General features: G+C 34.5%; 1 protein-coding gene across 6 annotated transcripts in view; it reads right to left on the bottom strand.

The window, feature by feature from the left end:
- The window catches only part of SLC30A6 (solute carrier family 30 member 6), a 60,275-nt gene that overhangs the window by 38,552 nt on the left and 7,154 nt on the right, over nt 1-14,569 (bottom strand). For 2 of the 6 annotated variants that reach the window (XR_010835588.1, XM_059078750.2), the window contains exons 3-10: nt 13,254-13,338; nt 12,191-12,233; nt 10,160-10,225; nt 6,277-6,357; nt 5,763-5,798; nt 4,932-5,026; nt 2,638-2,686; nt 2,209-2,328 (exon numbers count right to left, since the gene is read on the bottom strand). Coding sequence is in view for 5 of the 6 variants with exons in the window: in XM_059078750.2 (XP_058934733.1) it covers nt 2,209-2,328; nt 2,638-2,686; nt 4,932-5,026; nt 5,763-5,798; nt 6,277-6,357; nt 10,160-10,225; nt 12,191-12,233; nt 13,254-13,338 (575 nt within the window). In the remaining variant the exon portion in view is untranslated. Of the gene's footprint in view, nt 1-2,208; nt 2,329-2,637; nt 2,687-4,258; nt 4,377-4,931; nt 5,027-5,762; nt 5,799-6,276; nt 6,358-9,801; nt 9,851-10,159; nt 10,226-12,190; nt 12,234-13,253; nt 13,339-14,569 lie in introns of those variants that run through there. The other 4 variants (XM_067007864.1, XM_067007862.1, XM_067007865.1 and 1 more) reach the window with 4 other exon arrangements.

Here is a 14,569-nt window from a genome sequence, read left to right on the forward strand (position 1 = left end):
CAATGTATTTTCAATCTACTTGTCAACTATAAATATTTCATATATATTTATTTGCTGCAACAAATAAAAACCTTTAACTAGTAATTTCTGATACAGGAAGACCAATAGAATTCATCAGTGAGTCTATCAATTTTGCTGTAAACAGTAACTCCAATAATTACTATTAAAATTTTTCAAATTCCCCAGGAATTTCACAAGGTGAGATTCTCCAGAAATTTGTTATAGCAACATTGTGACTGAAGTGCAACATCTCATCAGTAGTTCACTGTTCTATTAACAAGACAGACCAAAATGCCAATGGTTACAAAGCTGATCATGTACTCTTTTTCATTTTTTCCCCATATGTTGGGAATAGAAACATGAGTAAAGACATAGATCCTGCCTTTGAAATGGCAGGAAACATACATGTGAAAAATATAATAAAGGACTTTGGGTACAAAGGAGAATTCCTACAGGGTATCATGGATGCACAAAGGAGTGAGTGGCAAGCCTACTGGGGTAGGGATAATGCAGAAAGGCTAAATATAAAAAGAGGTGACAGGGGTTTCCCTGGTGGTCCTGTGGTTAAGACTCCGTGCTTCCACTGAGGGGCATGCAGGATCGATCCCTGGTCGGGGACGTTCCGCACGCTGCGAGGCGTGGCAAAAAAAGAAAAAAGAAAAAAATAAATGACATTTGAGCTGAGCCTTCAAGATGAGCAAGATGATGTGAGCAAGATACTGCAGACAGTGAAAGCAGCATGTGCAAGGGCATGAAAACCCAGATGCAGCAATGAAACTATCAACAGTTAAGTATATATAGACAGACGGATGGCTAGTAAGGTTGGTAGAAGCTTCACTGTGTTAACAACTTTTAATTTTTTTAAGTATACAAAAGAGAATTTTGAAACAGGAAAATATTATGTTCCGATTTGCAACTTTTAATGATCACATCAGTAGCAAAATAGCAGATAACTAAAGATGTGTGAGAATAAAAACTATAAGATCAGACGACTATTCTAATTAGGCCAAGGAAATGATCATAAAGGCCTCAATTTAGGAAAAAGAGTGGGAAGAAGGGAAAGATACATTAAAAAGAAAGATTAAACAAGAGTAGGCGACAAGACTATTGTTTACAACAGCCAAGACATGGAAACAACTTATGTTTCTGTTGACAGATAAATGGAAAAGAAAATGTGGCATATACACATACATAAATATATACACAATGGAATATTAGTCAGCCATAAGAAGGAAATCCTGCCACTTGTGACATGGATGGACCTTGAGGGCATTATGCTAAGTGAAATAAGCCAGACACAAAAGGACAAATATGTATAATTTCATTTATATGAAGTACTTAGAGAAGTCAGATTCATAGAGACAGAAAGTAGGATAGTGGTTGCCAGGGGCTGGGGGGAGGTAGAATGGGTAGTAATTATTTAATGGGTACAGTTTCAGTTAGGGAAGATGAAAAAGTTCTGGAGGTGGATCGTGATGATGACTACAAAACAAAGTGAATGCACTAAATGCCTGTGAAAGTACTGAACTGTATGCTTGGAAATGGTTAAAATGGTAAATTTTATTTTATGTATGTTTTAACACAATTTAAAAGCAGAATGCAAAGGAATAGACAGTAGTAGCATTCACTGAGACACAAAGTACAAGAAAAAGCAGTTTTGGGGATGGGGGAAATAGGTTCAGTTGAGGTGGACATGAACAGAAGATATGCTTTTTGGAATTCAGTAGAGATCTGGGCTAGAAACAAAAATGTAGGAATCCATAGAGGTAGTAAATAAAAACATAATTGTATGTGATATGCTAGGAGTGTGCAAAACGGCAGGGAGTCACCAAAACACATCATAAAATTAAGCTTAAGGCTGCTAAAGTCTCTTTCCTAATAGACTTGCTTTTTAAAAAGTTGATTCACATCTACTTCCTCTCTTCCCTCACTCAGCAACAGTCGCTGTGATTCATCTCTCTTTTACCCTCCTCTTCTCAGTTTCACTCATCAGGTCAGCAGTAAGGAATTTAAACAGTTTTCCAGCCTGCATTATAGACTGTGGTGAAAATTTCTTATTGAATCCAACCCCCATAATTTTTCAGATGAGGACAAGACTTGACCAAGGTTGCACAGGTCACAAGCAAACATGATATAAGCTTAATCCCTAGCCATCCTACTGATGCCCCAGGAATTGAAACACACTTGATAGCAATAAAAAATACTTACTTAATTTCAATTAGCATATAAGTAATACAAAGAGCAAATGCTCCAGCAAGATCAATCAAAACAAATGGATTCATTCGGGGAAGGAAGATACTGCTAAGTCCTGGAATAATTCCACACAAGCTATGAAAAAACAAAAAGAGTATTCATTAGTAGAACTTACGTAATACTGATGAAAGTCGTATAAAAGATGACTTGTATTTTAGTATCATATATCTTTTAAAGAAAGAGAATTTGGGAACAAAACTCTCACTCGTAAAGGTCTCTTTTGTATCACCAATTAAAAAGTAAGAAAAAGTAAAGGGAGAATAAGAATCTGATCTGTGAGATTCATGTAGTAACCTCAGCAATATATAATAATGCTGAGACAGATGCATTTCTTGGGCATTCCTTTAATGTTATGTATATCATGAAATCCCATTAACATCTTACCTTCGACTAAGATCTGCAACATGCTCTTGAAGCCAACTCGTACTAGCGGCTTTAAAAAGAAAATACTTAAATTATGTATATAGAATAAACCATTACCAAAAATACTTGATTCTTAAATTTAAAAAGTAAGTTCGGTCATGACTGTGTAACATTACAAAAGATCACGTTACTCCTCAAATCTAGAACTTTTTTCTCTTTTGTACCTTTAGGATACTAAATGAAAAGCAGTTTCAACTGCAATATACAGCTGACCTGAAGGAATAAGTGAACTTAACGTATTTCATTGCTACTATTAATTTGAAGTTTTAAAGGCTTATTATAGTGTAAAGCAAAGCTTCCTAACCCGTGTGCTGAGAATGGGTTGCAGGTACATCGATTACTAACTCGCTCAGCTCTCAGAAAGGGCAGGTGGGAATCTGGCTACATGCAGACGCCTGTCAGTTACTGTCCCTGGACAAGTAGCCTCCAGGCTCAAGTATCCTCTTACATTTATCCCAGGGTGCTACAGAAATTCTCATTTTTTTATGTGTACCATGATGTAAAAAAGATCGGTAAGCCATATAAAAAGTAGCCTGGTACAGCAGTTTAAGAGCAGACTCTGATGCCAGAATACCTGGCTTCAACCCTAGCTCTGCCCTTAACTAGATGTGTAGCCTGAGACAAGTGACAATCTCTCAGGGCCTCAGTGTAAAATGGGGATAATATCAATAAAATGATTTACCTATGGTTATAGGAAGAATTAAATGGGTTCTATGTAAAGTGTTTATCACAGTGCCTGGCAGATAGAAAGTTTTCAATATTATTTTCCACTTAAACTTCAACTAATGTTGTATAATAAATTTTGATGTTTCTGTGAACTTTCATTTCCAGCTAATAAAAATACAAACTAGATGATCTTTCTAGAAATAAATTTGGCAATATATATCAAAGATTTTAAAAATAGTGTATTTTTAACCCATTTATAATTTCTTCTTTGGGAAGAAGAAGTGGAAATGCATACAAGAAATCTGGTACAAAAAAGGGTGGTTATAGCATTATTTGTAAAAGGTTATATATTATTCTATATAACAATAGACTGTTTAAAAATATTCATGCAAAATATTATGCAAGCCTTCAAAAATCATTTTTTCAAAGAGTATTTAATGACAGGCAATACTCAAGACATAATTTTAACTGAAAAAAGCTAAACATACAATTGTTAATTGATACAATTCTAAATGTGTAAAAAAATATATACATGTGCATAGAAAAAAAATTAAAGGAACAAAATAGAAATGTTAACAGATGTTATCTCTGGGTCATGAGATTATCAATACTGTTTCCTTCCTGTATCTTTCTGATCTTCACAGATACAGTTTCTAAGCCTCTGTACCTTCTTAGAATTTCTAGAATGAGCATTATACTACTCTAATAAAGTTTTTTCTAAAAAATTCTGGTCATCAAAAATATCATTATTTAATTTTCTAGTTCATGCAGTAATTCTTAAACTCTAACTCATACAAATACAACTCATACTTTGTAACACTCAGGAAGTTGTTTAAACCTGAATGGGTATTTCAGAAAGCTTTCTTTCCTTGGTTATCTTGGTATTCAAGTCAGTGAGACCTAAAGAGACCCTCACCTATTTTTGCTTCAAAATACAGGTGTGTGGGTCTGTGTACGCAGCCCACTTTTGTTTTTATCTCACTTCTCCATCCATCAGTGGTTAACCCTTTGTAGGTTAGTGGGATTCCAAAACACTGAAATTATTGAAAAATGCCAATAATTTAGACCACTGGAGTGAAAAGTCTGTATGAATTTTTTAAAGACTTGAAAATAAAAGAATATATCAAAAGGAATAAAGTTTTGCTACTTTTATATGCCTACCCACCATTGCCCAAGAGAAGTTGCTGGGAACTTACTTAATTAACAAAATACAATTATTTGCAATGAGCATAGCAACTAGTCTATGTACATTGATGCTTCTAAAATGCTTGCAGTTAACTTTTTATAGGTAGGTTATACATGTAAAATCTCATTCATGTTATTTGGTAAATGTAATTTTTTACTGCATGTAATTTAAATACATAAGTCAGTTTTGACTGTTTTTAAGTAATATGTTATTTTAAAGCTTGTAATAATTAGATTCCATTTCATAATTTTTTGCTCAGAGAAAGACTTTAGAACCTTTGGGGTAGTCCTCTCTTCTCTTCAGGATATATTTTCTCACTGATCTATGAATTAATGAAACAAACAAAAGACCTGTTTTTATGAGAGATTAACTGGTTTTTTATTAATGGTAAATAAAAACATACCTTCAGAGACATAAGCAAAAGGTTTATTCCGAATAGAAAGCATTGTGAACAGGTTGAAAGAAAGAGCCACAAAAGTACCAACTAATAATCTTCCCCTGAAAAAAACAACTTTCATGATTATTTTTTTCTTGGTAATGTCAAAATGTAATTTCAGCATGTAGAGAGACTAAGATATGGGAAGGCAGAGTGGTCTGCTTCAATGGTTTAGTATTTGCAGAGCCAGAATCTGAACTTGGTTCTAGGCCCATGACCAATGTCCTGTCTACTGTTGCTCCATCTTACACAGGACAAAAAAAAAAAAAAAGACTCTTATTAACAGTATCTTCTTACAGGTAATTGCTGTTATAAACATTTAGAAATGCTAATGGTATTTGGTTTACAGTCCACTGGCTGGGTCAGACTGTCCTGAATTAAACTGATCAGAATAGGTAAAGTCCACATAGTTGGCCACTATGTTGTAAGTAATAGCAATTCCATCTTTTCTATAGCTGCTACTAAAAGACTTGGAGGATCCAATCTTAAATTAAAGAAGACCAGATGGGGCTGGCTTAGGATATTGACCCGGGCCTAGAAATACTGAGGGACCCAAGATCAGGGTAGAAAGGCCTTCCTGTTCAGTATAAAAATTTAAAGGCTTGGGAACAGTTAAGGGTGAAAAGAGGGAGTCTTGGGATTTGGGGATTTTGCTTGTGAAATATCAATGAAATATATATTACCACACTCTGAACTCTGATATTGGCCAAAGTAACCACTATTTAATAACATATCAATTAATAACTGGGAATCAAACTCAATAGTTAATTATATGTTGTGTCAAAAGCAGAATCTCACGTGTGTATCTCAGGCTGCTCCAAAAAGCGTTCTGCACTAAAAGAAGGAAACAATGTATTAAATAAGTCCTACAAATTATAAAATTATAAGACTTTATTAAATATATAATTAATCTAATAAATTCATAAAACTTTTAAATATGATAACCAACTGTTGATTATTAGTAGTGATGAGACAAGCAGACCCACAAATTATCCTCAAGGTGTAATTCAATCTTTCTCTACCAAACCTGTTTCAATGGGTTTGTACTAAGCATTAAAACATGTCTGTGTGAATCCTTTCCTTTCATTCACACCTATGAATAAATTTAGTAGCATCAAAGAAGGTAATAAAAGAAAGGTGAAAAGAAGGGAGAAAAGTCTGAAACATGAAGGAACTGTACTATCAAAACTCCAGCACTGCTCATTTTATTTGTATACGCTTCCAACCAGATGTGTCTCACTGGATTCTTTCATATTCCCAAAGGTGGCATAGGTAGAATTTGCAGTGACAGTAACATTGTATACAAATGTACCTTTCTTTTAATATAAACAGAGCTCCCAATTGTGCCAAGACTGTGGACGCAAATACAGCTAGGACTTCTAATCTTTCAAATCTGAAATAGGAAAATTAATTAAATCAACCTAATTCTTTCAATTCACAAACTAGTATCTCTAGAACACATTCATTCACTCACTATACATGTGCCTACTATAATCCAAACGTTGTTAAAAAAGACTACAGTTTCTAGAATGACAATAAACAATGAACATCACAGATTTTAAAAAGAGTGCCTATTTGTACAACATATACTCCTTAGGGCTTTTATTTTCTAGAAATAACCATTATTATAATAACAGCTAGCACTTAATTGATCCATCTTGGGTCAGACACTGGTTGAAGTGTTTAACATATTACCTCAACTAAATCCTTATGAGGGTTAGTTTATCCACTTTAAAAAAAAAAAAAAAGAGATAAGGAACCTGAACCCCAAAGAGGAAAAGTAACTGTTTAGTCATATGGCTTGCAAGTGAAGGAGTCAGGTTTTCAAACTCAAGACACTCTGGCTCTAGAGTTCATGATTTTAACCACTACTACACTGCCTCTCCTATCTACACACAATTGCAATTAATTGAATATGTCTTATAATCCCTAAGCTATCAGCTGGAGGCCATGGGCTGTGGTCTAATTTATCTTAGTTTCTCCCACTGCACATAGTTTAATGGCATTCAACACCTGTTAAGTATATATGCTTAAAATTTCTCAAGGAAATAATTATCTTCAGAAACGATAATAAAATAATTAACGATGTTCATCACATTAGTTGTTTTTTTCCCCTCAAATGAGTTGATTTAATTCCAGGTGGTACAGAATTCAGAATATTCAGGAGATAATAAAATAATAAAGGACGTTTATCACATTGTTGTTTGTAATAGAAAAATGTTGGAATCAACAACAGACCATTACACATTACAAATATAAGAGAAATGTATTTACTGACATGGAAGGATGGAAATGAAAAAAAGTGGGTTATAGGAAAGTATGAAAAAATCGGTATGTAAATGCAGCAACATTATTTGTGGTAACTGATAAGTTGATACTAAAGTACGTATAGAAATGCAAATGGTGAAGGAAAGCAAAGACAATCTGAGAAAGAACAAAGCTGGAAGATTTACACTACCAGATAACCAAGATTTCAAAACTACAGTAATTGACACAGTGTGGAACTAATTCAAGGATAGACAAATCTACCAAATAGAAGAGAAAAGAGAATCCAGAAACAGACAAACACATACACAGTCACTTGATTAATAAAAAAGTAACACACAAAAGCAATAAAGAATAAATTTTTTCAACAAATAATGTTTTATCAAATTGAACAGCTATACAGAAACAAATGTGCCTTGACCTTTACCTCAACCCATACACAAAAATCAATTCCAGGGCTTCCCTGGTGGCGCAGTGGTTAAGAATCCGCCTGCCAATGCAGGAGACACAGGTTTGAGCCCTGATCTGGGAAGATCCCGCATACCGTGGGACAACCAAGTCCGAACACCACAACTACTGAGCCTGTGCTCTAGAGCCCGCAAGCCACAACTACTGAAGACCGTGTGCCTAGAGCCCGTGCTCCACAACAAGAGAAGCCACCGCAATGAGAGGCCCACGCACCGCAACGAAGAGTAGCTCCCACTCACCGCAACTAGAGAAAACCTGCATGCAGCAACGAAGACATAACACAGCCAAAAATAAATTAATTAAATAAATTTTAAAAAATTAATTTATAAGTTCTATACAGAGCATTATAGCAGTCTGATGTGACAAGAAACTAACTAGGTGATCTATTTTAGAATCCATTTTAGATTGGGCCCAGTCACTTAATGACATTAGCATTTAGTGACATTAAGATTGGAATAACAAAACGGGGATTATCTTGAAAGAATCAAGTGAAGAGCATTTCCAGGAGATAGAATAATTTGTAGAAAGACCCTAAAGCTGGAATAAGTTGTGTTCAAATTACAGAAAGAAAGACAGTGTGGTATAGAGGGCATGAGAGTGGTAACTTGAAAAGAAGTAGGCTGGGTCTAAATCACATAAGGCCTTCATAAAAGAGGAAAGGAGTCAGGATTTTATTCTAAGTATGACAGGAAACAACTGGATGGTTTTAAGAAGTGGAATGATAGCAAGATTTAGACTTTAAAAAAAAACTGAAGAAAAAACCCCAAAAAACACTGTTTGCTATATGGAGAATGGACTGAAGGGGGGTAAAAGCAGAAGCATGGGGACCAGTTAGGATGCAAGACATTGGTTAAGGCAAGAAATGAAGGTAGTTTGGTTAGGATGGTAGTAGTGGAGATAGAAACAGGGGCGAGGACAGATTCTGGATGTGTTCATAAGTTATCTTGACATAACCTGCTCATGGATAAATGTGGGTGATGAGAGAATAATCAAGGATTTTGCTTGAGCAACTGAGTGGTGGTGTATTTGCTAAGATGTGAAAAACTACACAGGAACAGATTTTGGGGGAAGAAAACAAGAATCCTAGCTTGAATTTAAGACATGAATTAGACATCCATGTGAACCTGGCACGAAGGTAACATGACATGAGATAAATCTCAGTGCTGGAGAACTGAATTTTGGAATTATTAAATATAGATGACACTTCAAGCTATGTGACTGACTGCAATTATATTTGATTGCTCCCTCTTTTCCTATTCACTCTAAACAACTAGGCCAAAATGGGAGCTGTCTTGTCCTTATGTGACCTTGTCTCCTCGCCACAGTAGCTGATCTAACGACTAACATCCATACCAAGGTGGACCAACCAATAGTTCTTTCTCACTATTTTCTGAATTAGAGCTGGGGAATCCTTTCGTCTCAAGGATGAAGGTGAGAAGGTTCAAAGTCTTGCTAGAAGTTATCATTCCAGAATAGTGGAGAAAAGTGGTCTGAGAAACTGAATCTGACATGCAGAGAAAAGCAGGCCTTTTGAGGTAAGAGAAAGACAATGTCCTGAGTGTTCTAGTCCCTATATCAGTTTACCTCAGTCTTCCCACACTTTGGTTAGGTAAATTAACATTTTTCCCCCAAATTAGTTTGAGTTGGATTTCTGTCACTTACAACCAAAAGCCTTTACAAATGATTATCGTATCAATCCAACTCTATCAAATTTCACTGACACTTATAAATACTTCATTTTGTACTAAAATTTCATGTTTACTTTGTCCCATTATTTAAGTAAATAAAATCTGGTTTTGTTCAAAAGAATATAATCCCAATAAATGGTATGGTGGAGAAGAAAGGTAAGTTTGGTCCAAGAGTTTCTTCACCAAAGTTAAATTCTTCTTTCAAGTTGTTTCCTTGAATCTGAAAAGAACTCATTTTTTTCTAACATTTTTTAAAATCCTCTCATATAAAAGATTATTTTCTAACTTTCAGTAATTTCTAAACTATAGAAACAGAAATCTCAAAATCTTTGTCAGTTCATTGCTGTCACAAATCCAGTCTTAAGATAAAAATACATCTCTACTGCTGCATTAATGTTAAACTATATCCCACTTACTTTAACATCTAGAAGATACATACATGAAAATCCTTTGTACTTTCTCTAACTGAAATAAGAGATTACCAAAATATTAAAGAACTTTAAATGAACACTTTATGTAAGATTTGTTTTATAAAATAGAAAAAAAACTAATGTGAACATTTTACTTTAATATGATTTAAATTTAAACATTCATGTTCCTTATCTAGAATCCTCTTGGAAGATGCTTTTTTATCTACTTTCACTGTCTGAGTACTATTCCACTAAACAGGCAGCATTTATTTTCTACAAGTACTCTAGCTAGCTCTTTACTGCCTGGTATAACTACTACTTTAATAGCAATAAGTTAGCAGAAAATAAAATAATTTGAACTTACCCAAATGAATAGGCAGGGCTAGGTTTCCTCATCATTACCCAGTAACTTATTAAACATGTCATTAAACTAAGTAAAAAGAAAAATAAATTTAGCATTAGAACTAGAACTAGAGGATTTACAGAAAAAAATTTAGCTTTCAGAATACCTAAGTTGCTAAAAGTTAATAGTGTTTGCAGACTAAACTAATAACAAGTTATTCTAATAATTTATAATCTAATCACAATAAGCACCCTAATGTGAGTTTTAACATGGGGAGAAACTGAAAGAAGTTATGATATACCATTAAGACACAAATAATAGAACTAATAGAACCTAAACCCATAATTTCTCTACTCAGAAAGTTATCCGCCCTAAATGGTTTCCATAACTGAGCCTGCAAAAAATGACACAGTAATAATAAGTGTAATTTACTTGATTCTAGGCATATACAATACATTTTAACTTTGATAAACTTTAATCTCTGTTAAAAGTTAAACTAAATATTAATAACACCTTGACAACATTCTGGATGGGATAAAGTTATGGTTACTTTCTAAGTATAGTGGAGATTCACTCTAAAACAACTTACTACAGTGTGAAATTCAGGTAATAACTATCTGTTTTAGACCAATCAAGATTTAGTTATATGACTGATGAAAAAGACATCCCTATAACATACTTCTATGGCACGGATCTTGGAGACATATGGTCTAAACATTCTGCAACCTTTTTTTGGAAATATGAAAGGTCCCCAAAGCAGGAGCCAATAGGTCATCTCTCTAGCTCACAATTACATATATACTTTGCAGTTATTAATATCCCTCATTTCTTTTCCCATCCACATGGTTACAGTGGGAACTAGTATGTTCTTACGTGTTCCTGCTCCCTGGTCATAGCTGACTCATCTACAGGTAGGCACCTAACCTAAAGTCTGGGTATTATCTTTTCTGTTGCTATATAAATGGGGTATTTTCTTTCAGCATATCTTCTAATTATTATTTGTACATATGGTCCACATTGATAATTTTACTTATTTCACAGATAACTTTCCTTTAAGTAAACTTCATAAATTCAGTGCAACAAACATTTTTTTAGTTTAATTTTATCTTTTTATTCAAAATAGGACATTTGCACAGAAATGTGCATAAAGCACATATGTACATTTTAATGAATAGAAAAAAAACACCCATTTAACCAACAATCAAGGTCAGGAGTAAAACACTGGGGAAGCCTTCTGGAGGTCTCTTTTCTGTTTTTCAAATGACGTATATACAGTTGATAACAAATTCCTTATTAGCTTCAAAACATTAAGGAGAGGACTTTCCTGGTGGCGCAGTGGTTAAGAATCTGCCTGCCAATGCAGGGGACACGGGTTCAAGCCCTGGTCCAGGAAGATCCCACATGCCATGGAGCAACTATGCCCATGTGCCACAACTACTGAGCCTGTGCTCTAAAGCCCGCTACAGCCTGCGAGCCACAACTACTGAGCCCGCATTCCACAACTACTGAAGCCTGTGAACCTAGAGCCTGTGCTCTGCAACAAGAAAAGCCACTGCAATGAGAGCCCACGCACTACAACAAAAGAGTAGCCCCCGCTGGCCGCAACTAGAGAAAGACCGTGCACAGCAATGAAGACCCAGTGCAGCTAAAAATAAATAAATAAATATATATATTTTTAAAAAAACACAACACTAAGGAGGGGACTTCCCTGGTGGTGCAATGGTTAAGAATCTGCCTGTCAATGCAGGGGACACAGGTTTGATCCCTGGTCCGGGAGGATCCCACATGCCATGAAGCAACTAAGCCTGCAGTCCACAACTACTGAAGCCCTCACGCCTAGAGCCAGTGCTCTGCAACAAGAGAAGCCACCGCAGTGAGAAGCCCTCGCACCGCAATGAAGAGTAGCTCCCACTTGACGCAACTAGACAAAGCCTGCGCATAGCAGTGAAGACCCAACACAGCCATAAGTAAATAAGTAAGTAAGTAAGTAAGTAGGTAAGGAAGGAAGGAAGGAAGGAAGTAAAAACATTAAGGAGCGTCTTAAAAACTTACCTAAAAAGATCAAAAATGGTCAGGTAAGTATAGGCAGTTAAAGCTGCAAAACAACAAAAAGACTGATTAAAATGTTACTGAATCCATTGTTAGGAAATACAGCAAATCACCAAAACTGTTCATAACAGGGACATCCATCACCAAAAAACATGAGTCACTGATTAATCTCATATGTTGGCAATTATCTAGTAAATTTGACTAATATATGTAGCCAAAGTTGGTTAATACAAAACCTTACTTTAGAACCTGATTTCTCCATCAGGAAAAATGAAGCAGTATATGCTCAAAAGCCCCGAGATCAATTTTTTGCTTCCTTCTGTCATCGGAGTACTATTTTAAATGTATTTTTAAAATAGCAGGATGAAAATAATGGTAAATAAAAACATAAGAGTCATGACACAAGAAAAATATTAGATTTCCCTTTTAAAGGAAAACTCAATAAATCATAAAATTTTATTTATACACTACATAAATTGAAGAACTAATCTATCACATTAAAAGGAAATCTCACAAAAAAGATACATGCACCCCAATGTTCACAACAGCACTATTTATAAAACAGACTCACAGGTATAGAAAACAAACTAGTGGTTACCAGTGAGAAAGGGACAAGATAATGGTAAGAGATTAAGATATACAAACTACTATGTATAAAATAGATAAGCACAAGGATAAATTGTACAGCACAGGGAATTATAGCCATTATTTTGCAATAATTTTTAGTGGAGCATAATCTATAAAAATACTGAATCACTATGCTGTACACCTGAAACTAATATAATAATGTAAATCAATACCTCAATTAAAAAATAAAAAGAAATCTTAGTTTTTCAAATAGATTAAAATTTTTTTTTAAAAAAGAGCTCATTTTAAATGATAATGCCTAACAACTGAACCAAATTTTATAGTTTACAAGGTATTTTTGGAATAGATTATCTCATTTAAATCGTTTGAGCTATAGTTCAGAATAATATATTCTATGTAAAGCAAGACATACCTTTATTTAAAATGAGAACAATAAAAGTGAAATAATTAACTCCTAAAATTAAGAACAGTGACATACCTATACTATTAGTGGAACTGCACCACATTAGCAGGAAGCCAGTACATGTTAAGTTTATTGCACCAAAGAGCAGTATCTTCCAGGACTGTGAAAAAGAAAATCATCTTATTTGTACAATGCTGATAAACTTCTCTGGGTCCATTCAAGTTGCTGTGATTCATACTCTAATATTCAAAGGAATAAGCACAACTTGTTTCAAAAGTTGAAGTGCCACATTTTCTAAAACTACCAAAATTATCATCAACCAAGTTACTATTATAATATATAAGCCTAAAAGAATAATTCTAGAAGGGGAATTATTCAAGAGAAAATAAATTCTGACACACAAACTCTCAAATGGTTGAGAAAATATGCTGACATTTGTATATAATTCTGTCTCTATAAACATGTAGAGACAATGATAAAAACAAATGGGGCAAAATGTAAAGCAATTGATGAATCTGAATAAAGGGTATAAGGGAGTTCTTTATACTCGTAACATTTCTGTAAGTTTGATGGTACATCAAAATAAAGTTACCCTGCCCACCCACCCACCAAAAAACAGCAGTACTTGGTTATTTACCAAATAAACTGTATGAAATAGGACTGCAAAAGAGGGAAAGATTACCACAGTTTAGAAGTTCACAGAAAAGGGAGGATCTGAGATATACCTTGAAATAGCTAGGATTTAGAGGAAGGAGGAAGAGCATTCTAAAAATAAAGGAAGAAGAGATCAAGTGAACTGTTTTTTATTTTTATTCTGCTCCTCTCCCTATAAAGGGAGACCTATGCTTGTTTGAAAGTAGAGGTGAAATAAATTAGTGAAAAGGTAGTTATTTGGAGGTGTTAAAATTAAACATGTAATTACTAAGGTCAAGTATGGTAATGGATAGGATGGTTTTACAATACAGATGAAAGGCATAGGTCTAGAAAGGAAGAACACCACCTGTGAGAAAGTGAGAAGGGTAAGAAGGTAATGGAAGAGAAAGAGAATTTGTAAGGCAGAAAGAAATGACAGTGATGTAACACAGAGGTAACAGTCTAGAAAGGAAGAAGCAAGGCCATTTTCTAAAATTAGGGGATATGATAAAGTAGCACTGGAAACTTAAATCTAGAAGAGGATCTGCAGAATAGATGTTATGGTGAATATACTATTGAATCATCAAAAAGAAGAACAATAATTACTAACATGAATTTATGGTAGACACCATTGTGGAACTTCCTCTACACCCACGAGCAAAACCAGAAAAGCAAGTGAGATAGGGATATTAGAGATTTGAGAACTGATATGATAGATTAACAAGACAAGGGACTCTAATACTAGTGAGGACATTAAT

The sequence above is a fragment of the Kogia breviceps genome, chromosome 11, assembly GCF_026419965.1.
Source record: "Kogia breviceps isolate mKogBre1 chromosome 11, mKogBre1 haplotype 1, whole genome shotgun sequence".
In the NCBI taxonomy this organism is placed as follows: Eukaryota; Metazoa; Chordata; class Mammalia; order Artiodactyla; family Physeteridae; genus Kogia; species Kogia breviceps.